Genomic DNA, 16,857 nt, shown 5'->3' on the forward strand with positions numbered 1-16,857 from the left:
TAATAACAAGAATTTTAGTTATAAGCTAGGGACGCATCAACTAGAAGTAACGGAGGAGGAAAAGGACCTTGGAGTATTGGTTGATCATAGGTTGACTATGAGCTGCCAATGTGATATGGCTGTGAAAAAAGCTAATGTCGTCTTGGGATGCATCAGGAGAGGTATTTCCAGTAGGGATAAGGAGGTTTTAGTACCGTTATATAAGGCACTGGTGAGACCTCACCTGGAATACTGTGTGCAGTTCTGGTCTCCCATGTTTAAGAAGGATGAATTCAAACTGGAACAGGTACAGAGAAGGGCTACTAGGATGATCCGAGGAATGGAAAACTTGTCTTATGAAAGGAGACTCAGGGAGCTTGGCTTGTTTAGCCTAACTAAAAGAAGGTTGAGGGGAGATATGATTGCTCTCTATAAATATATCAGAGGGATAAATACCAGAGAGGGAGAGGAATTATTTAAACTCAATACCAATGTGGACACAAGAACAAATGGATATAAACTGGCCACTAGGAAATTTAGATTAGAAATTAGACGAAGGTTTCTAACCATCAGAGGAGTGAAGTTTTGGAATAGCCTTCCGAGGGAAGTAGTGGGGGCAAAAGATCTATCTTGCTTTAAGATTAAACTCGATAAGTTTATGGAGGAGATGGTATGATGGGATAACATGGTTTTGGTAATTAAATATTCATGGTAAATAGGCCCAATGGCCTGTGATGGGTTTTTAGATGGGGTAAGATCCAAGTTACCCGGGAAAGAATTTTCTGTAGTATCTGGCTGATGAATCTTGCCCATATGCTCAGGGTTTAGCTGATCGCCATATTTGGGGTCGGGAAGGAATTTTCCTCCAGGGCAGATTGGAAGGCCCTGGAGGTTTTTCGCCTTCCTCTGTAGCATGGGGCACGGGTCACTTGCTGGAGGATTCTCTGCTCCTTGAGGTCTTCAAACTACAATTTGAGGACTTCAATAGCACAGATATAGGTGTGAGGTCTTTTTTAGGAGTGGTGGGTGAAATTCTGTGGCCTGCATTGTGCAGGAGGTCAGACTAGATGATCATAATGGTCCCTTCTGACCTAAATATCTATGAATCTATGAATCTATGAATCCATAAACCTAGAAATCCTGGACGGCCCATTATCTCAGGCACTGGCACTCTTACAGCAGGATTATCTGGCCATTTGGACTCTCTCCTCAGACCATACACTACCAGCACTCCTAGCTATCTTCTAGACACCACCGACTTCCTGAGGAAACTACAATACATTGGTGACCTTCCTGAAAACAACATCCTGGCCACCATGGATGTAGAAGTTCTACACACCAATATTCCACACAAGGATGGACTACAAGATGTCAGGAACAGTATCCGTGATGAGGTCATGGCACACCTGGTGGCTGAACTTTGTGACTTTGTCCTCACCCACAACCATTTCAGATTTGGGGACAACTTATACCTTCAAGTCAGCGGCACTGCTATGGGTACCCGCATGGTCCCACAGTATGCCAACATTTTTATGGCTGACTTAGAACAGTGCTTCCTTGGATCTTGTCCCCAAGCGCCCCTCCTCTACTTATGGTACATTGATGACATCTTCATCATATGGACCCACAGGAAGGAGGCCCTTGGAGAATTCCACCTGGATTTCAACAATTTCCACCCCACTATCAACCTCAGCCTGGACCAGTCCACACAAGCGATCCAATTCCTGGACACTACCGTGCAAGTAAGTGATGGTCACATAAATACCACCTTATACCGAAAACCTACTGACCGCTATACTTACCTACATGCCTCCAGCTTCCTTCCAGGACATATCACACGGTCCATTGTCTACAGCCAAGCCCTAAGATACAACCGCATTTGCTCCAATCCCTCAGACAGAGACAAACACCTACAAGATCTCTATCAAGCATTCTTAAAACTATAATACCCACCTGTTAAAGTGAAGAAACAGATTGACTGAGTGAGATGGGTACCCAGAAGTCACCTACTACAGGACAGGCCCAACAAGGAAAATAACAGAACACCAGTGGCCATCACGTACAGTCCCCAGCTAAAACCTCTCCAGAGCATTATCAATGATCGACTTCCTAGCCTGGAAAACGATCCCCCACTCTAACAGGCCTTGGGAGGCAGGCCCATCCTCACTTACAGACAGCCCCCCAACCTGAAGCAAATATTCACCAGCAACTACACATCACACCACATAAACGCTAACCCAAGAACCAATCCCTGTAACAAACCCTGTTGCCTTCTCTGTCTCCATATCTACTCTAGCGACACCGTCACAGGACCCAACAACACCAACCACGCCATCAGAGGCTCATTCACCTGCATATCTACAAATGTGATATATGCCATCATGTGCCAGCAATGCCCCTCTACCATGTACATTGGCCAAACCGGACAGTTATAGAACTGATCAATGAAATTGTTTTTAATTGTTCACTTTACTAATATAACTTCATAAGTAAAGTTTTATGAATGAATCGACATTCATTCATAAAACCAAGTACCCCAATAACTGGCTTACTGAGTTTCACTTTCAATCCTATTGCTGCTTAAATCGCTGAAACTTACACTGTTTCAACAGTTCAGAAGTGTGAGCAACAAGGGTGATGTCGTGGTGGGAGTCTGCTATAGACCAATGGACCAGGGGGATGAGGTGGATGAGGCTTTCTTCCGGCAACTCACATAAGTTACTAGATCGCAGGCCCTGGTTCTCATGGGAGACCTCAATCACCCTGATATCTGCTGGGAGAGCAATACAGCGGTGCACAGGCAATCCAGGAAGTTTTTGGAAAATGTAGGGGACAATTTCCTGGTGCAACTGCTGGAGGAACCAACTAGGGGCAGAGCTCTTCTTGACCTGCTGCTCACAAACTGGGAAGAATTAGTAGGGGAAGCTGAAGTGGATGGGAACCTGGGAGGCAGTGACCATGAGAGGGTCAAGTTCAGGATCCTGACAAAGGGAAGAAAGGAGAGCAGCAGAATATGGACCCTGGACTTCAGAAAAGCAGACTTTGACTCCCTCAGGGAACTGATGGGCAGGATCCCCTGGGAGAATAACATGAGGGGGAAAGGAGTCCAGGAGACCTGGCTGTATTTTAAAGAATCCTTATTGAGGTTACAGGGACAAACCATCCCGATGTGTAGAAACAATAGTAAATATGGCAGGCAACCAGCTTGGCTTAACAGTGAAATCCTTGCAGATCTTAAACACAAAAAAGAAGCTTACAAGAAGTGGAAGATTGGACAAATGACCAGGTAAGAGTATAAAAATATTGCTCGGGGATGCAGGAGTGAAATCAGGAAGGCCAAATCACACCTAGAGTTGCAGCTAACAAGAAATGTTAAGAGTAACGAGAAGGGTTTCTTCAGGTATGTTAGCAACAAGAAGGAAGTCAAAGAAAGTGTGGGCCCCTTACTGAATGAGGGAGGCAATCTACCGACAGAGGATGTGGAAAAAGCTAATGTACTCAATGCTTTTTTTGCCTCTGTCTTCACGAACAAGGTCAGCTCCCAGACTACTGCACTGGGCAGCACAGCATGGGGAGGAAGTGACCAGCTCCCTGTGGAGAAAGAAGTAGTTCGGGACTATTTAGAAAAGCTGGATGAGCACAAGTCCAAGGGGCCGGATGCGCTGCATTCAAGAGTGCTAAAAGAGTTGGCAGATGTGATTGCAGAGCCATTGGCCATGATCTTTGAAAACTCATGGCAATCCGGGGAAGTCCCGGACGACTGGAAAAAGGCTAATGTAGTGCCCATCTTTAAAAAAGGGAAGAAGGAGGATCCTGGGAACTACAGGCCAGTCAACCTCACCTCAGTCCCTGGCAAAATCATGGAGCAGGTCCTGAAGGAATCAATTCTGAAGCACTTAGAGGAGAAGAAAGCGATCAGAAACAGTCAGCATGGAATCACCGAGGGCAAGTCATGCCTGACTAATCTAATTGCCTTCTATGATGAGATAACTGGCTCTGTGGATGAGGGGAAAGTGGTGGACGTGTTGTTCCTTGACTTTAGCAAAGCTTTTGACACAGTCTCCCACAGTATTCTTGTCAGCAAGTTAAAGAAGTATGGGCTGGATGAATGGCCTATAGGGTGGATAGAAAGTTGGCTAGATTGTCGGGCTCAACAGGTAGTGATCAATGGCTCCATGTCTAGTTGGCAGCCGGTATCAAGTGGAGTGCCCCAAGGGTCGGACCTCAGGCCGGTTTTGTTCAATATCTTCATAAATGATCTGGAGAATGGCGTGGATTGCACCCTCAGCAAGTTTGCAGATGACACTAAACTGGGAGGAATGGTAGATACGCTGGAGGGTAGGGATAGGATACAGAAGGACCTAGACAAATTAGAGGATTGGGCCAAAAGAAATCTGATGGTTCAACAAGGACAAGTGCAGAGTTCTGCACTTAGGACGGAAGAATCCTATGCATTGCTACAGACTAGGGACCGAATGGCTAGGAAGCAATTCTGCAGAAAAGGACCTAGGGGTTACAGCGGACGAGAAGCTGGATATGAGTCAACAGTGTGCCGTTGTTGCCAAGAAGGCCAATGGCATTTTGGGATGTATACGTAGGGGTATTGCCAGCAGATCGATGGACGTGATCGTTCCCCTCTATTCGACATTGGTGAGGCCTCATCTGGAGTACTGTGTCCAGTTCTGGGCCCCACACTACAAGAAGGATGTGGAAAAATTGGAAAACATCCAGCGGAGGGCAACAAAAATCATTAAGGGACTGGAACACATGACTTATGAGGAGAGACTGAGGGAACTGGGATTGTTTAGTCTGCGGAAGAGAAGAATGAGGGGGGATTGGATAGCTGCTTTCAACTACCTGAAACTTCCAAAGAGGATGGATCTAGACTGTTCTCAGTGGTAGCTGATGATGGAACAAGGAGTAATGGTCTCAAGTTGCAGTGGGGGAGGTTTAGGTTGGATATTAGGAAAAACTTTTTCACTAGGAGGGTGGTGAAACACTGGAATGCATTACCTAGGGAGGTGGTGGAATCTCCTTCCTTAGATATTTTTAAGGTCAGGCTTGAGAAAGCCCTGGCTGGGATGATTTAGTTGGGGATTGGTCCTGCTTTGAGCAAGGGGTTGGACTAGATGACCTCCTGAGGTCCCTTCCAACCCTGATATTCTATGATTATAACTTCTGCTCACTGTTTGCCATTCCTTACACTTGTCCACATTGTAATTCAAACTCCATTTTAACTTGTCCCAAACTCTATTTTTAAATGCTCACTCCATTTTGTAAAAGCTTGCTGCAACCTTCATTTTTGCAAAACCCTGCTGTAATCTTATTAGTTTAGATGTGTGAATGAGGTATGTATGGATGATGGAATCAACCTCCATCTCCAGCCTTTCCTGATGAAATAAAGTGTAAACACCAACGGCTGAAGATGCAGACAACAGCCCTGACAAAGCAAGAAGAGTCCACCCTAAAAAGAAAAGAACAAAAATACAACTGAAGAAACATCAAAGCCAGGTCCTAGGCTGAAAGTCATGTCCGCTTTTGATGGGTGATCAATCACACCGAACCCAAAGGCAGTGTGACACAGTAAGAGCTATAGACTCTGGATTCAAACTGAAGCCTGCAAAAAAGGATGGAGCAGATATAAGATTTTGGAGGGTAACATTCTGCTGCCAACATGGAAGGGCATCGGTGCATGCCCAACAGAGACCCAGCTCTTCCTTGTGCCCGGCATTCCTGGCCAGTTAGCCGCCACAAGCTACGAACCCAAGCTACATTCAGGACTGGTAACTATACAGCAGGTGCAGAACATTTGGGGGTGTGTGTGGGTGTGTGTGATATTAGTTATTGGTCATAAATCAAATTGTGTTATAATAAACGTGACATTTTGTCTTGGCCCCTGTGTAGTTTTGTCTGTGTAACACAGTCTCTACATAAAAGGATAAATGGACACGAATCAGACATCAGGAATGGTAACATACAAAAGCCAGTAGGAGAACACTTCAACCTCCCTGGACACTCAGCAACAGATTTAAAAATAGCCATTCTTCAACAAAAAAACTCCAAAAACAGACTTCAAAGAGAAACTGCAGAGCTACAATTCATTTGCAAACTTTACACCGTCAATTTGGGCTTGAATAGGGACTTGGAGTGACTGGCTCACTGCAAAAGCAATTTTCCCTCTCTTGGTATTGACACCTCCTCATCAATTATTGGGAGTGGACCACATCCACCCTGACTAAATTGGCCATCAACATTGGTTCTCCACTTGTAAGATAACTCCATTCTCTTCATGTGCCAATATATATTTACGCCTATATCTGTAATTTTCACTCCATTCACTTGAAGAAGTGGGTTTTTTACCCACGAAAGCTTATGCCCAAATAAGTCTGTTAGTCTTTAAGGTGCCACCAGACTCTTCATTGTTTTAGTAATAAAGAGGTCAGCATACAGTGCTCAAGACTGAGACAACAGAAGGGATATTACTGTCATAGGAAGTGTCACTGTATTACATATGACAATAGCAGCATTGTGTCTAGTTTACAGGGCAATGACTGCCCAATTTTCACAAATGCTTACACAACATTTCTGCAGCACTTGTCACTGCATAAGCAAACTGAGCAACAGCGTGTATGACTGATCAGGTAGATGCATAGCTGGCCCTAAGTACATGCAATCACTACATTTACTGTACATCTCCAAGCAAGTGAGGACTACAATTACATGTGCACAATTCTATAAGTCAGGCAAATTGTGATAAGCCATGAAAGAGGAGACTTCTGCAATACAATGCACTTCCAACTGGCTTGTTTTTCCCTAATGCCAGGATCACAGAGAGGCTTTGTTACCGACTGACTCTGGAAATGGTGTCCCGGTCAGACCTGTCATGGCATGTTAGGAGGAAGGTAGGTGCAGCTTCACTCGCCATGTAAGAGTTAGAATGCAACCAGTACCTGTAAGCAGTTGCAGGCTGGATCCCATCAGCACTGGGGAAGATGCGGTGCAGATAGTCATTCAGCAGCTTGCTGTTCACTATCCCTGTAGTGAACAGCAAAAAGAAAGATAAGCAATGGGAAGTCAGGAAGATCACCCCAGAAATATCAACTTCACTTCCTTTGCTATGGGCAAGGTCTCCAACTCGTGGTGAAACAGTGGGGTGTAGGTCTCCAAGTCACTCTACCGTGCAGCAGAAAAGGCAGCTTCAGAAAGACATTAGCCTGCTGACCATCTTTAGTAGGGGCATCAGAAGTTCTCTTCGCAAGTCATGGACTTCACAGCAAGGGCCCATGTCGATCTGAGCAGCCTCACCACCATGAGAAGAGGACATAGTGCCCCATCTATTCTCTTGCAGCTACATTCTGTGGTAAACTGGAATTTCTATACACTCAGAATAGGAGGTTTTACCAAATTCAGTAGGAAAGTGAGTAATCTAATCAGTTGTAACTCCTGATGTCATGTTCATATTTTATTTAATGCTGCCCCTATGTTTTCAGCTTTTACTCCTTTCTGTACTGCAACAGAAGTACAGTGTACAAATTGCTGGGAGGGGAGGGTGCTGGCAACTGCAGCTCCCCCAGTCTAATCAAATCCTTGCCAGATCTCCCTGGAACGCTGAGTTTCAGCTCTTCCTTTAGAGACAAGCTGTCCTCACACCTTCCATTTCCTTCCCAAATCCCCCTAGGGGAATAGGAGTGGAAAGATCTGAAGCCATCCCTAATGAAAGCCCACTCGGCTGAAGCCACAGACTAACCAGCATTGCCAAGAACCAGCAGTGAAACTGACTTAAGGACAGTTTCTTTCTAGAGGAAGATGGAAATGAAGTCTGCCTGGCTCACTTACAATCCCATGGCCCTCCTTGGGCCCACTCAGGCCTTGTCTACATGGAACTTTTTGTGCATGGTAGCAGAGTCCACACAGCAAGTTAGCACATGGCAAACTAATTTGTGCTGTACATTCACAGCCCAGCTTGTTGCACATTAACTTGCCATATAGACAAGCCCTTATACTCTACTTCACCCAAGGAAAATCATCTGCATGACTCTGGCACAGCTTCTTACTTCAAGGCTTCTGAAACACTGGACTTATAAATGGGAAGACTAGTTCCTGGTGGACATTTAAGCTGCCCAGAAAAAGGTTCAGATGCAAACTGTAATCCCCTGCAGCTTCGAAGTACTGCACAAGCAGCTCCCCAAGTCAGAAGGGGTGAAGACAAGGGGTCTGAGGCATCACGCTTTTGCCTGAGGTAGAGGAGCTGCATGCAGAGGAAAACCACTGTAGCAAGGGAGTCTTGGACAGAGACAAGAGGGAGAAGCCCTTAGAGCAGTGAGAAAGGCCCCTCCCACAAGAGACAGAACCCCTCTGGGCTCTTAGGAAGAGTTTAAGTCTTGTCTGCCCTGGAGTCTTGCCCAACTGCAATCCCCAGTGCAGCTGCACTGGGGCAACAAGCAAGTTCACTGCCCTTGGCACCAGGACAGCTTGTCCCTGCCCAAAAGTGGAGTAAGATGCCCCAGTGCAAATTGCAGTTACTCGTGTCACACTGGGGGGTTGGCAGTGGTATGGCAGCACTAAAGGGTGGAAGTGTGGAAAATCCTCAGTGTCAACTAGAAACTGCTAACTGGCTCTTGCAAAGAACTCAGCCGAGGAAACAGGTGTGCCAGCCTACCCCTACATCTACACACTATGCAAGGGCACGTACCTGTGAGCTTGGGCTTCTCAGACTCAGTGCTCAGCCTGTAGTTCCTCCGGGAAAAGGCAGTCCCAGCACCTCTCGACGTCATTCTTCACAGCTGTATGAACCACCACGGAGGCTGAAGCTGAAACAGGAAGGCACACCAGTCTGTCATTAGGAGCAAGGAGACTTGGTGAGAAAGGTCCCTCCCTTAGCTCTTGCCCATCATTATGAATCAGAGGCAAGCACAGAATGTCACTTAGATTTCCCTGGCTTTAGAAGTGCCCAACACGGCACTGAACATGTACATGATGATGTCAGACAATTAACAGGTCCCTACCCCAAGAGCTTGCCATACAACCAGGGAAGTTAACTGGAATAGGCTGCCAGCCCCACTCACAGTCTCAACTGAGGCCTGGGAGAGTGGGAGACAAGGCAATCATAACACATTGTAATTCAGCCATTCCCAGCACCTGACCCAGGTCATGTGACTCAGCGCCTACTTGCACCAGACAGTGCCCTCCACCCCCATGGGCTTTACAGCCGCCGAAGAGCTTAGGCTGTCCCACACCTAGAGCCACTACATAGAAACCGGGCAGCAGCAGTACATCAGTGCCCAGCATAGACACGCCTCATTCAAGAAGGGGCTCAGGGACAGCCATGTGGTACAAATACCAACCTAGCAGTCCTCACACTCATCCTGACAATACCTCACATGCCCACGGATATAGGAATAGACTGACACCTCATTCTTCTATTTGACAGTTTGTACAAGAGGGAACTGCCTTGGTCAGCGATGGGGGAAGGTAGAGAGAGGCCTGAACCAGACAAAAGCAGAACCACATTGCTTACAAAGCAGAGCCATAGAGCATCCAAGGGGTTTTTACAGGGACAGCAACTAATTTGGCTGGAAGTGAATGAGCTACTGGTGAAGCAGTTTGCAAGGTGAAAACCTAGCATTAGCCTAAATATTTCTGATTGTTCCCAATATTACTAGAACTCACAGTACTACCTCAGAGCCACCCCCAGGTACCCAAGTTCTCAGCCGGAGCAGATCACTGGCAGAAAGCAGAGTTCTCTAGACATCACTCATGTTGTTTAAAGGCTGCTGCCATGACAGCAGATGTGTCATTTGCCAGCTGTGTTCTGGCTCACAAGTGCTGTGCATCTACTGTTTGTGAGCAAGCACTCTACTGAAAATCACTACAATCCTCCCACAAGTCCTTTGGAGAACAACTGTCTGATCAACTTCAGTGTGTTCCCTGCTCTGAAGAAAAAGAGCAGACAGGAAGCAGGCAGTGCAAAGCGAGTGCCTGAGCCTAGTGGAAACAGCACCAAGCAAGGTGCAGGGTGGAGACTGTACTTATTTTAACCTGCCAAAACACTTTAAAACAGCTAAAAAAACCCAGCAGAACAGGCACTACTGTATAGCACTTTGGATTTTCTAAAGAATTTTGACAGATTCCCCAACAAGTGTATTAAGGAAAAATGATATCAAGTGTGAAAGGTAAAGCACTGCCACTGCAATTAATTTAACAACCGCTTAAGGCAAAAGGAAACAAAGCACAGAAATAAAGGGCCAATTCTCAGTATGGAAAGACTAGAAGCTGAAGATTTATGGATTAGTGCTTGAGCTGGTGAGGTCCAAGATATTTGATAACTATCTGGGAGAGGATATGGAGTAATTTGTAGCCATCTACCAAAGGCACATGTTGATTTTGGTTAATATACACTAAGAAAACCAGTGAGGAGTGACACAAAGGCCACCAAACAGAATTAGCAGCACAAGAGAAGATGAAGTTCAGTGAAGGCATGTAAAAGGTTATGATGCACATAGGAAACAAACAAGTTCTGTAAAATCTGTAAATTCTGAAAGAAATCGGTGACTAGTGGAGACATCTGTTCAGTACACAACAGCATTCACAATACAGTAAATGTTTAGGCTCTTTTAAGAAATAAAGTATAATGATGCCCAAAGGAGTGTGTTCTTACCACAGCCTCTCTCACTACTATACCCCCCTCTTCTAGTGACCTCCACCGTGTGAGGAATGATCAGCTTGTCTTACCTCTATTTTGTCCCTCACTTCATCAACTAGGTAATCGGAGCAGGCAATTCTGAGATCAGCCCACTCTACTGTCCCTATTGCCACTTCTAATAGCCATAAACAAAAGCTTGTGTTTAAAAGGGACTAAGACATGGTACACATAATATCCGCTCTACCGCAAACCCTAAAAAGCAAGTTATGGAACAGCTCTTATCTGGACCCAACTACCCATGTAGCACCACTTTCAGAGAAAGCAACAGGCTCCACACCACACCGAACCTCCTACTGACGCCAAATAAGGAACCATGCTACACAGCACACTCACCTCCCTCACAGGTTACAGCAAAGCCTGGACTACACGGTCAGCAACAGCAGCAAACATTAAGGGTTGCCGTACTGTGCATTCTGTATTTATGGGGAATGGGAAGGCTGCAATTAAGGTTTTGCTCAATACTATTAGGGGTTCGTATGGGCCACAGGAGGACAGCATTTCTTTTTTCCAGTTCCCTCTTAAAACATGTTTATCTTTTCATACAGTAAGAAAATAGACTTAAAACCAGGTGCTACAGTGAAAAGCCACTCTAATCTACGTTCCAGTGGCTTTATCACACACAGGCTCTCAAGCTCCAAAACTGCCAGAGGCTTTAGGGAAACTGAAGACACTTCTCTTGACAACGGCCTGTAGCTTCAGTCCTCTTGGAAACAAAGGCCCCCACACCAGTTAAACTGCAGCCATTTTTACAAAGGGTATAAGTAATTTTAGTACATTGTAAGTGATACGAACTGACAGCCATTTCAAGGAAGGGAAAATTGTAAGATAATGGGCAAGACAGAAAGACAAACTTTGCTTACCTTACAATCTAACCTTTTCAGCGTATATCTGCATTATAAGCACTACACTGGCACAGCTGCTATTCCGCTGTTGCTCTGTAGACACTTATTACAGTGACTAAAAGGGTTTTTCTGTCCCTGTAGTACAGTCTCTCTCAACCTGGGGACTGCAGGACAGTTTTAGGGGGGTTACCAGCAGGGCCGGAGTTACACTTGTTGGGGATCAGAGCAGAAACTAAAGAGCGTGAGCCCACAAAGAAGGTATGTGCGATGGTCTCTGGGGACAGAACCAGCACTGGATGCGGAAGCATTGACACTGACCCACGGGCTGGGTGGCCCACTGAGGTGAGCCACACCACCCAGGGCCCACGCCCAAGCCTGAGCCCCGCCCAGGGCTGAAGCATGTAACTTAGCTTTGTGGGGCCCTGGCAATTGTCCTGCTTGCCAGCCCTAAGTATTAATCATGATTAACTTAGTGATATTTAAGGGGGAGGGTCACAATTGGGAGAGGGGTCGCCTGCACAAAAAGGTTGAGACACACTGCTGTAGCAGATCCACCCGTGGAGAGGTGTTCATCCATTGCCCTAGCTGCGACTACAGTGGAGGTTACCTCAACCTAAGTGCTGGCGCAAAATTTTTCACAGTCCTGAGTCATAGCTAGTTTGAAGTAAGTTTTAAGGTGTAGACCAGGCCTCAGCACATATTTGAGGAATGCTAGCAAGAAGCTTCAACTATACAGAAAGCCAGCCCTTTGTTAGCAAGAAAGAGAGGAACAACAGGTCAAACACTGGAGAAAGTTCTTAAAGATCCCACTTTTAATTAATTTTCACTAATAAACTCAGATTTAATTAATCTGTCAGAAAATTCATGTTTTACCTAAAGATCAGGTGCTGCACACTGGGGGAAGATATAACACACTTTTCATGCAGAACAATGTGAATGAATGCCTGAAGTGAAAGGGGAACCCCTGAGGTGCTACCACATGCATACTAGAGCCATCTCTTTGGGCCTGCAGCACAGCAACGCTGACTGGCCTTCAAGGCCCACGGGCTGCTTGCACTAGTTGCCAATAGATCTGTCCTAGCCCCCAGGCAAGCAACCCTTCGCCAAGCGCAGTGGGCACTTAGTTCCCATCACCTTGCTGGGCTTCCCTAGGCTTCGGCTGAGTGCAAAATTAACTCACTTGTCTCACTACTTTTATTATGAGGGAGCCCAGGGGCTTTTAGTCTAGGAACACCCACTTCCCATCGGGGCCCCCGCTCCCACCCCAACCAGCCCCAGACCCGTCCAGGGTCCCCCCCACCAGTCCTCGACCCATCCACTCCCATCCAGGGCCCCCTCCCACCAGTCCCAGCTCCCGACCACCCACTCCCGCCCAGGGACACCCCCCCTCACCCCGACCCACCCACTCCTGCCCAGGGACACCCTCCCCACCAGCCCCCCCCGACACGCCCTCTCCCACCAAGCGACACCCCACCAGCTCCAGCCCCAGCCCCTCCCACCGAGCCCACCCCCAACACCCGGACCCGCCCACTCCCACCCAGGGACACCCCACCACCACCAGCCGGCGACCCACCCAGGTTCTCCTCCCACCAGACCCAGCCCCCGACCCAACCGCTCCCGCCCAGGGACACACACGCCCCACCGGTCCCTGACCCCGACCCGACCCCGCCCCACCAGCCCCCGACCCGCCCAGGGGCCGCAGCGCAGCACCCACGGCCCCAGGCGCTCTGGAGCCGCAGCAGGGAGCCCGGATCGAGCAAGGCCCACGGACACTCACCCGCCAGAGCCCCTCAGTCGCAACAACCACCCGGCTACGGACGGAGTCCCAGCAGGGACACTGCGGCCGGGGCGGGGCTGCGCCGATAGCCTGATTGGCGGAACGGGCCGCTCTCCGCGGGCGGAGCGCTAGGCTGGGCTGGCGGCGCAGCGCCACCTGCTGGGGGAGTGCGTCAGTCCGTCCCAGCCCAGCCCTCGTGCCGGGTGTCTCACGCGCGGCTGGGAGCTGCGGGGTCTCGGCTGTGACGTGCCGAGCTCAACCTAGAGGGACCCCGCTCAGTACAGCGCGGAGCGCCCCTGCGGCAGGCCCGGAGCGGGGTCCGTGTCCATGTCCATCTGGGCGGGGCGCGCTGTCAGACCTGCGGGCCAGGGATGTGGAGATTGCAGGGTCCTTCATCTGCATATTGTGTTAGCTCATTTGCATAAAATACAGCCAGCTTTCCTGTGCTCCACCAATATTCAATAACATGGGCCTGGCTCCGCCAATGTTTGGGTTTATATTTAATCAGAGCCATCCCGTCCATAGGATGGACGGGGGCAACTGCCCCAGGAACTGCTCTTTCGGGGGGGGGCCACACCTCAGGGGGACATGGGGTCTAGGGCAGCCTGGGGGCTAGCAGGGGGCCTGACGACAGCAGCAGCAAGGGACCCGGCCCCAGACCGCTCCACCCCTTCCCCCAAGACCCCGACCGTGCCCCACCTCTTTCCGGCTTCTGCCCCCTCCCCCAAGCAACGCAGAGAGCGGGGCGGGCCGGGGCGGATTGCTTGCTGCTGCCAGCAAAAGCGGATAACTACCGCGCTGCAGAAGGGAGGGTAAGTCTGCTTGGGCTGACCTGCTGGCTGGAGCTTTCCCTCTTCCTCTCTGAGCTGTTGCTGCTAGGTAGAGCTCTCTTCTTTCTCGGAGGACTGCTGCTGAATGAGGGGGGCCTTGCTGGCCTGCCCCCCCACCTCTGGAGGAAGAAGCCAGGACCCCACTAATGCCACCTGTGTGGGGTCCTTCCTGCCTGGCCGCCAGCGCTGCTGCTGCATTTGTCCTGGGGAAGTGCTGGAGTAGAAGAGGACTAATAGGACCATCGGCTGCTGGGGAAGCGCACAGAGACTCTGGAGCCCACTCTGGAGGGGGCTATTGAGGACTGAGTGATTATCAAACTGTGCTTTTGTGGTGGGGGTCCTGACTGTGTTTGTGGGGATATGAGCCTGTCCCCTGTCCATCTGTGTCTCCCCCAACCCCCACCATCACCGTTGCCCCCTCCACCACGCCCACCAGCCACATACCATCTACCTCAAGCTCCTGCCTCTAGGACTCAACTGCTTGCCTGGCCTGCCACGCCCATTTCCACCATTTGGGCCTGCAGCAGCAGCCCAGTGACAGTGACTTTTTGCAAGCATACGTGGGTGCACGTGCCCCCTCTCCTATTTTGGACTGCGCCCCCTCCAATTAAAGCCCTTTGACCACCAGCTTTTTTGCCTAAGCCCTTTGCGAGCCCAGTTTGTTTGCCTGCCCTGCCCTTTTCCCTCCGTGGTTTGGTTTGTTTGCCCTGCCCCGGTCCTACAGCTAGCCCCTGGGTTGCCCTGCACCACCACCAGCCTGGTTGCTCCCTTTCCTTTGCGCGCCCCCCCCTTGCCCTAATTGGTCCTCCCTTCGTGTGCCCATACCCCCTCTCATGTGCTTGTGTCCCTCCCCGATTTTGGTTGATCACTGCACCCCCCTGATGTGCTTGTGACCTTCCCTCCCTTAGTGCAGCTAGAGGAGCCGGACTTCCATCCTAGGTCGGTGACTGACCCGACCCCCCACGCCCCCTGTCCTTGATAGCCCCCCTATCTGCCCCCCCCCATTTTGGCACCCTCTTCCCCTGCCTGCAGCCTAGCAGGGAGGAATGGTTGACCTGCTTCCCCTTTCAACCCCTTTCTTTGGTGTTTTTCCCCTTCCTTCCCCTTCTTTGTGGCTCATCATGGCAGGAGACACTGTGGGCGGTATCCCTGGGGCAGACCCCGCCCCCCGACATCCTCCCAGGCCCTACTTCAACCGCCGCTGCCTAACGACCGGCTATTGCCCCTGCTGGGGCGCCAGCAGCAGCGGGCAATGGGGTGACCTCCACTACTGCCACGTCTCTTGCCCCCTCCGATTCTGGGGGAGCTCCCCCTGCCAGTGGGAACGGCCAGGGCAAAAAGAAAGGAAAGAGCCCCACTAAAAAGACTAGGCCCTCCATGGTAGGGGCTGCCCGCACTGCTGCAGCCCCGCCTTTGTCTGCGGCGTCCCTCCCCACTGCTCCCTCCATTAGCACCGCAGGAGCCCCCCCAACGGCCCCCAGAGCGTATACCCCGCCAACTACTACGTCATTTCTCCCAGCCACCGCCGCTGTTACCATCCCTAGCGGCTGGGGCCCTTCCCCACCTTGACCAGGAAGCACGGCGTCCGTTGCCTCCTGGTGCCCGCCTTGTCCCATGTGGAGACCTACGTGGGGGCGTTGGCAAGGGTGGTGGGGCCCACGGCCATCGTGGTGGCCTCCAGAATGTATGGCAAGGTCATCTTTGTCCGCCACCCAGGAGGTGGTGGAGAAGGGCCTGGTGGTGGGGGGCATGTTTGTCCCCATGGAGCCTGTCATAAATATAAAGGGAAGGGTAAACCCCTTTGAAATCCCTCCTGGCCAGAGGAAAGCTCCTCTCACCTGTAAAGGGTTAAGAAGCTAAAGGTAACCTCGCTGGCACCTGACCAAAATGACCAATGAGGAGACAAGATACTTTCAAAAGTTGGGAGGAGGGAGAGAAACAAAGGGTCTCTGTCTGTCTATATGCTGTTTCTGCCGGGGATAGACCAGGAATGGAGTCTTAGAACTTTTAGTAAGTAATCTAGCTAGGTATGTGTTAGATTATGATTTCTTTAAATGGCTGAGAAAAGAATTGTGCTGAATAGAATAACTATTTCTGTCTGTGTATCTTTTTTGTAACTTAAGGTTTTGCCTAGAGGGGTTCTCTATGTTTTGAATCTAATTACCCTGTAAGGTATCTACCATCCTGATTTTACAGAGGTGATTTCTTTACTTCTATTTACTTCTATTTCTTTTAAAAGTCGTCTTGTAAGAAAACTGAATGTTTTTTCATTGTTCTCAGATCCAAGGGTTTGGGTCTGTGGTCACCTATGCAAATTGGTGAGGCTTTTTATCCAACATTTCCCAGGAAAGGGGGGGTGCAAGTGTTGGGAGGATTGTTCATTGTTCTTAAGATCCAAGGGTCTGAGTCTGTAGTCACCTAGGCAAATTGGTGAGGCTTTTTACCAAACCTTGTCCAGGAAGTGGGGTGCAAGGTTTTGAGAAGTATTTTGCGGGGAAAGACGTTTCCAAACAGCTCTTCCCCAGTAACCAGTATTTGTTTGGTGGTGGTAGCGGCCAATCCAAGGACAAAGGGTGGAATATTTTGTACCTTGGGGAAGTTTTGACCTAAGCTGGTAAAGATAAGCTTAGGAGGTTTTTCATGCAGGTCCCCACATCTGTACCCTAGCGTTCAGAGTGGGGAAGGAACCTTGACAGAGCCGCTGGAGGACCTGGGTGCCTGTGTAGT

General features: G+C 49.3%; 1 protein-coding gene across 8 annotated transcripts in view; it reads right to left on the reverse strand.

The window, feature by feature from the left end:
- The window catches only part of RNF123 (ring finger protein 123), a 157,493-nt gene extending 143,269 nt beyond the window's left edge, over window positions 1-14,224 (reverse strand). The window contains exons 1-3 of one of the 8 annotated variants that reach the window (XM_073352674.1): window positions 13,301-13,431; window positions 8,672-8,789; window positions 6,930-7,014 (exon numbers count right to left, since the gene is read on the reverse strand). In XM_073352674.1, coding sequence (XP_073208775.1) covers window positions 6,930-7,014; window positions 8,672-8,753 — 167 coding nt within the window. In that variant the 5' untranslated portion in view covers window positions 8,754-8,789; window positions 13,301-13,431. Of the gene's footprint in view, window positions 1-6,929; window positions 7,015-8,671; window positions 8,813-13,300; window positions 13,446-14,132 lie in introns of those variants that run through there. The other 7 variants (XM_073352675.1, XM_073352677.1, XM_073352676.1 and 4 more) reach the window with 7 other exon arrangements.
- Between the last annotated feature and the right edge of the window lie 2,633 nt (window positions 14,225-16,857).

This window comes from Lepidochelys kempii, chromosome 7 (assembly GCF_965140265.1).
Source record: "Lepidochelys kempii isolate rLepKem1 chromosome 7, rLepKem1.hap2, whole genome shotgun sequence".
In the NCBI taxonomy this organism is placed as follows: domain Eukaryota; kingdom Metazoa; phylum Chordata; order Testudines; family Cheloniidae; genus Lepidochelys; species Lepidochelys kempii.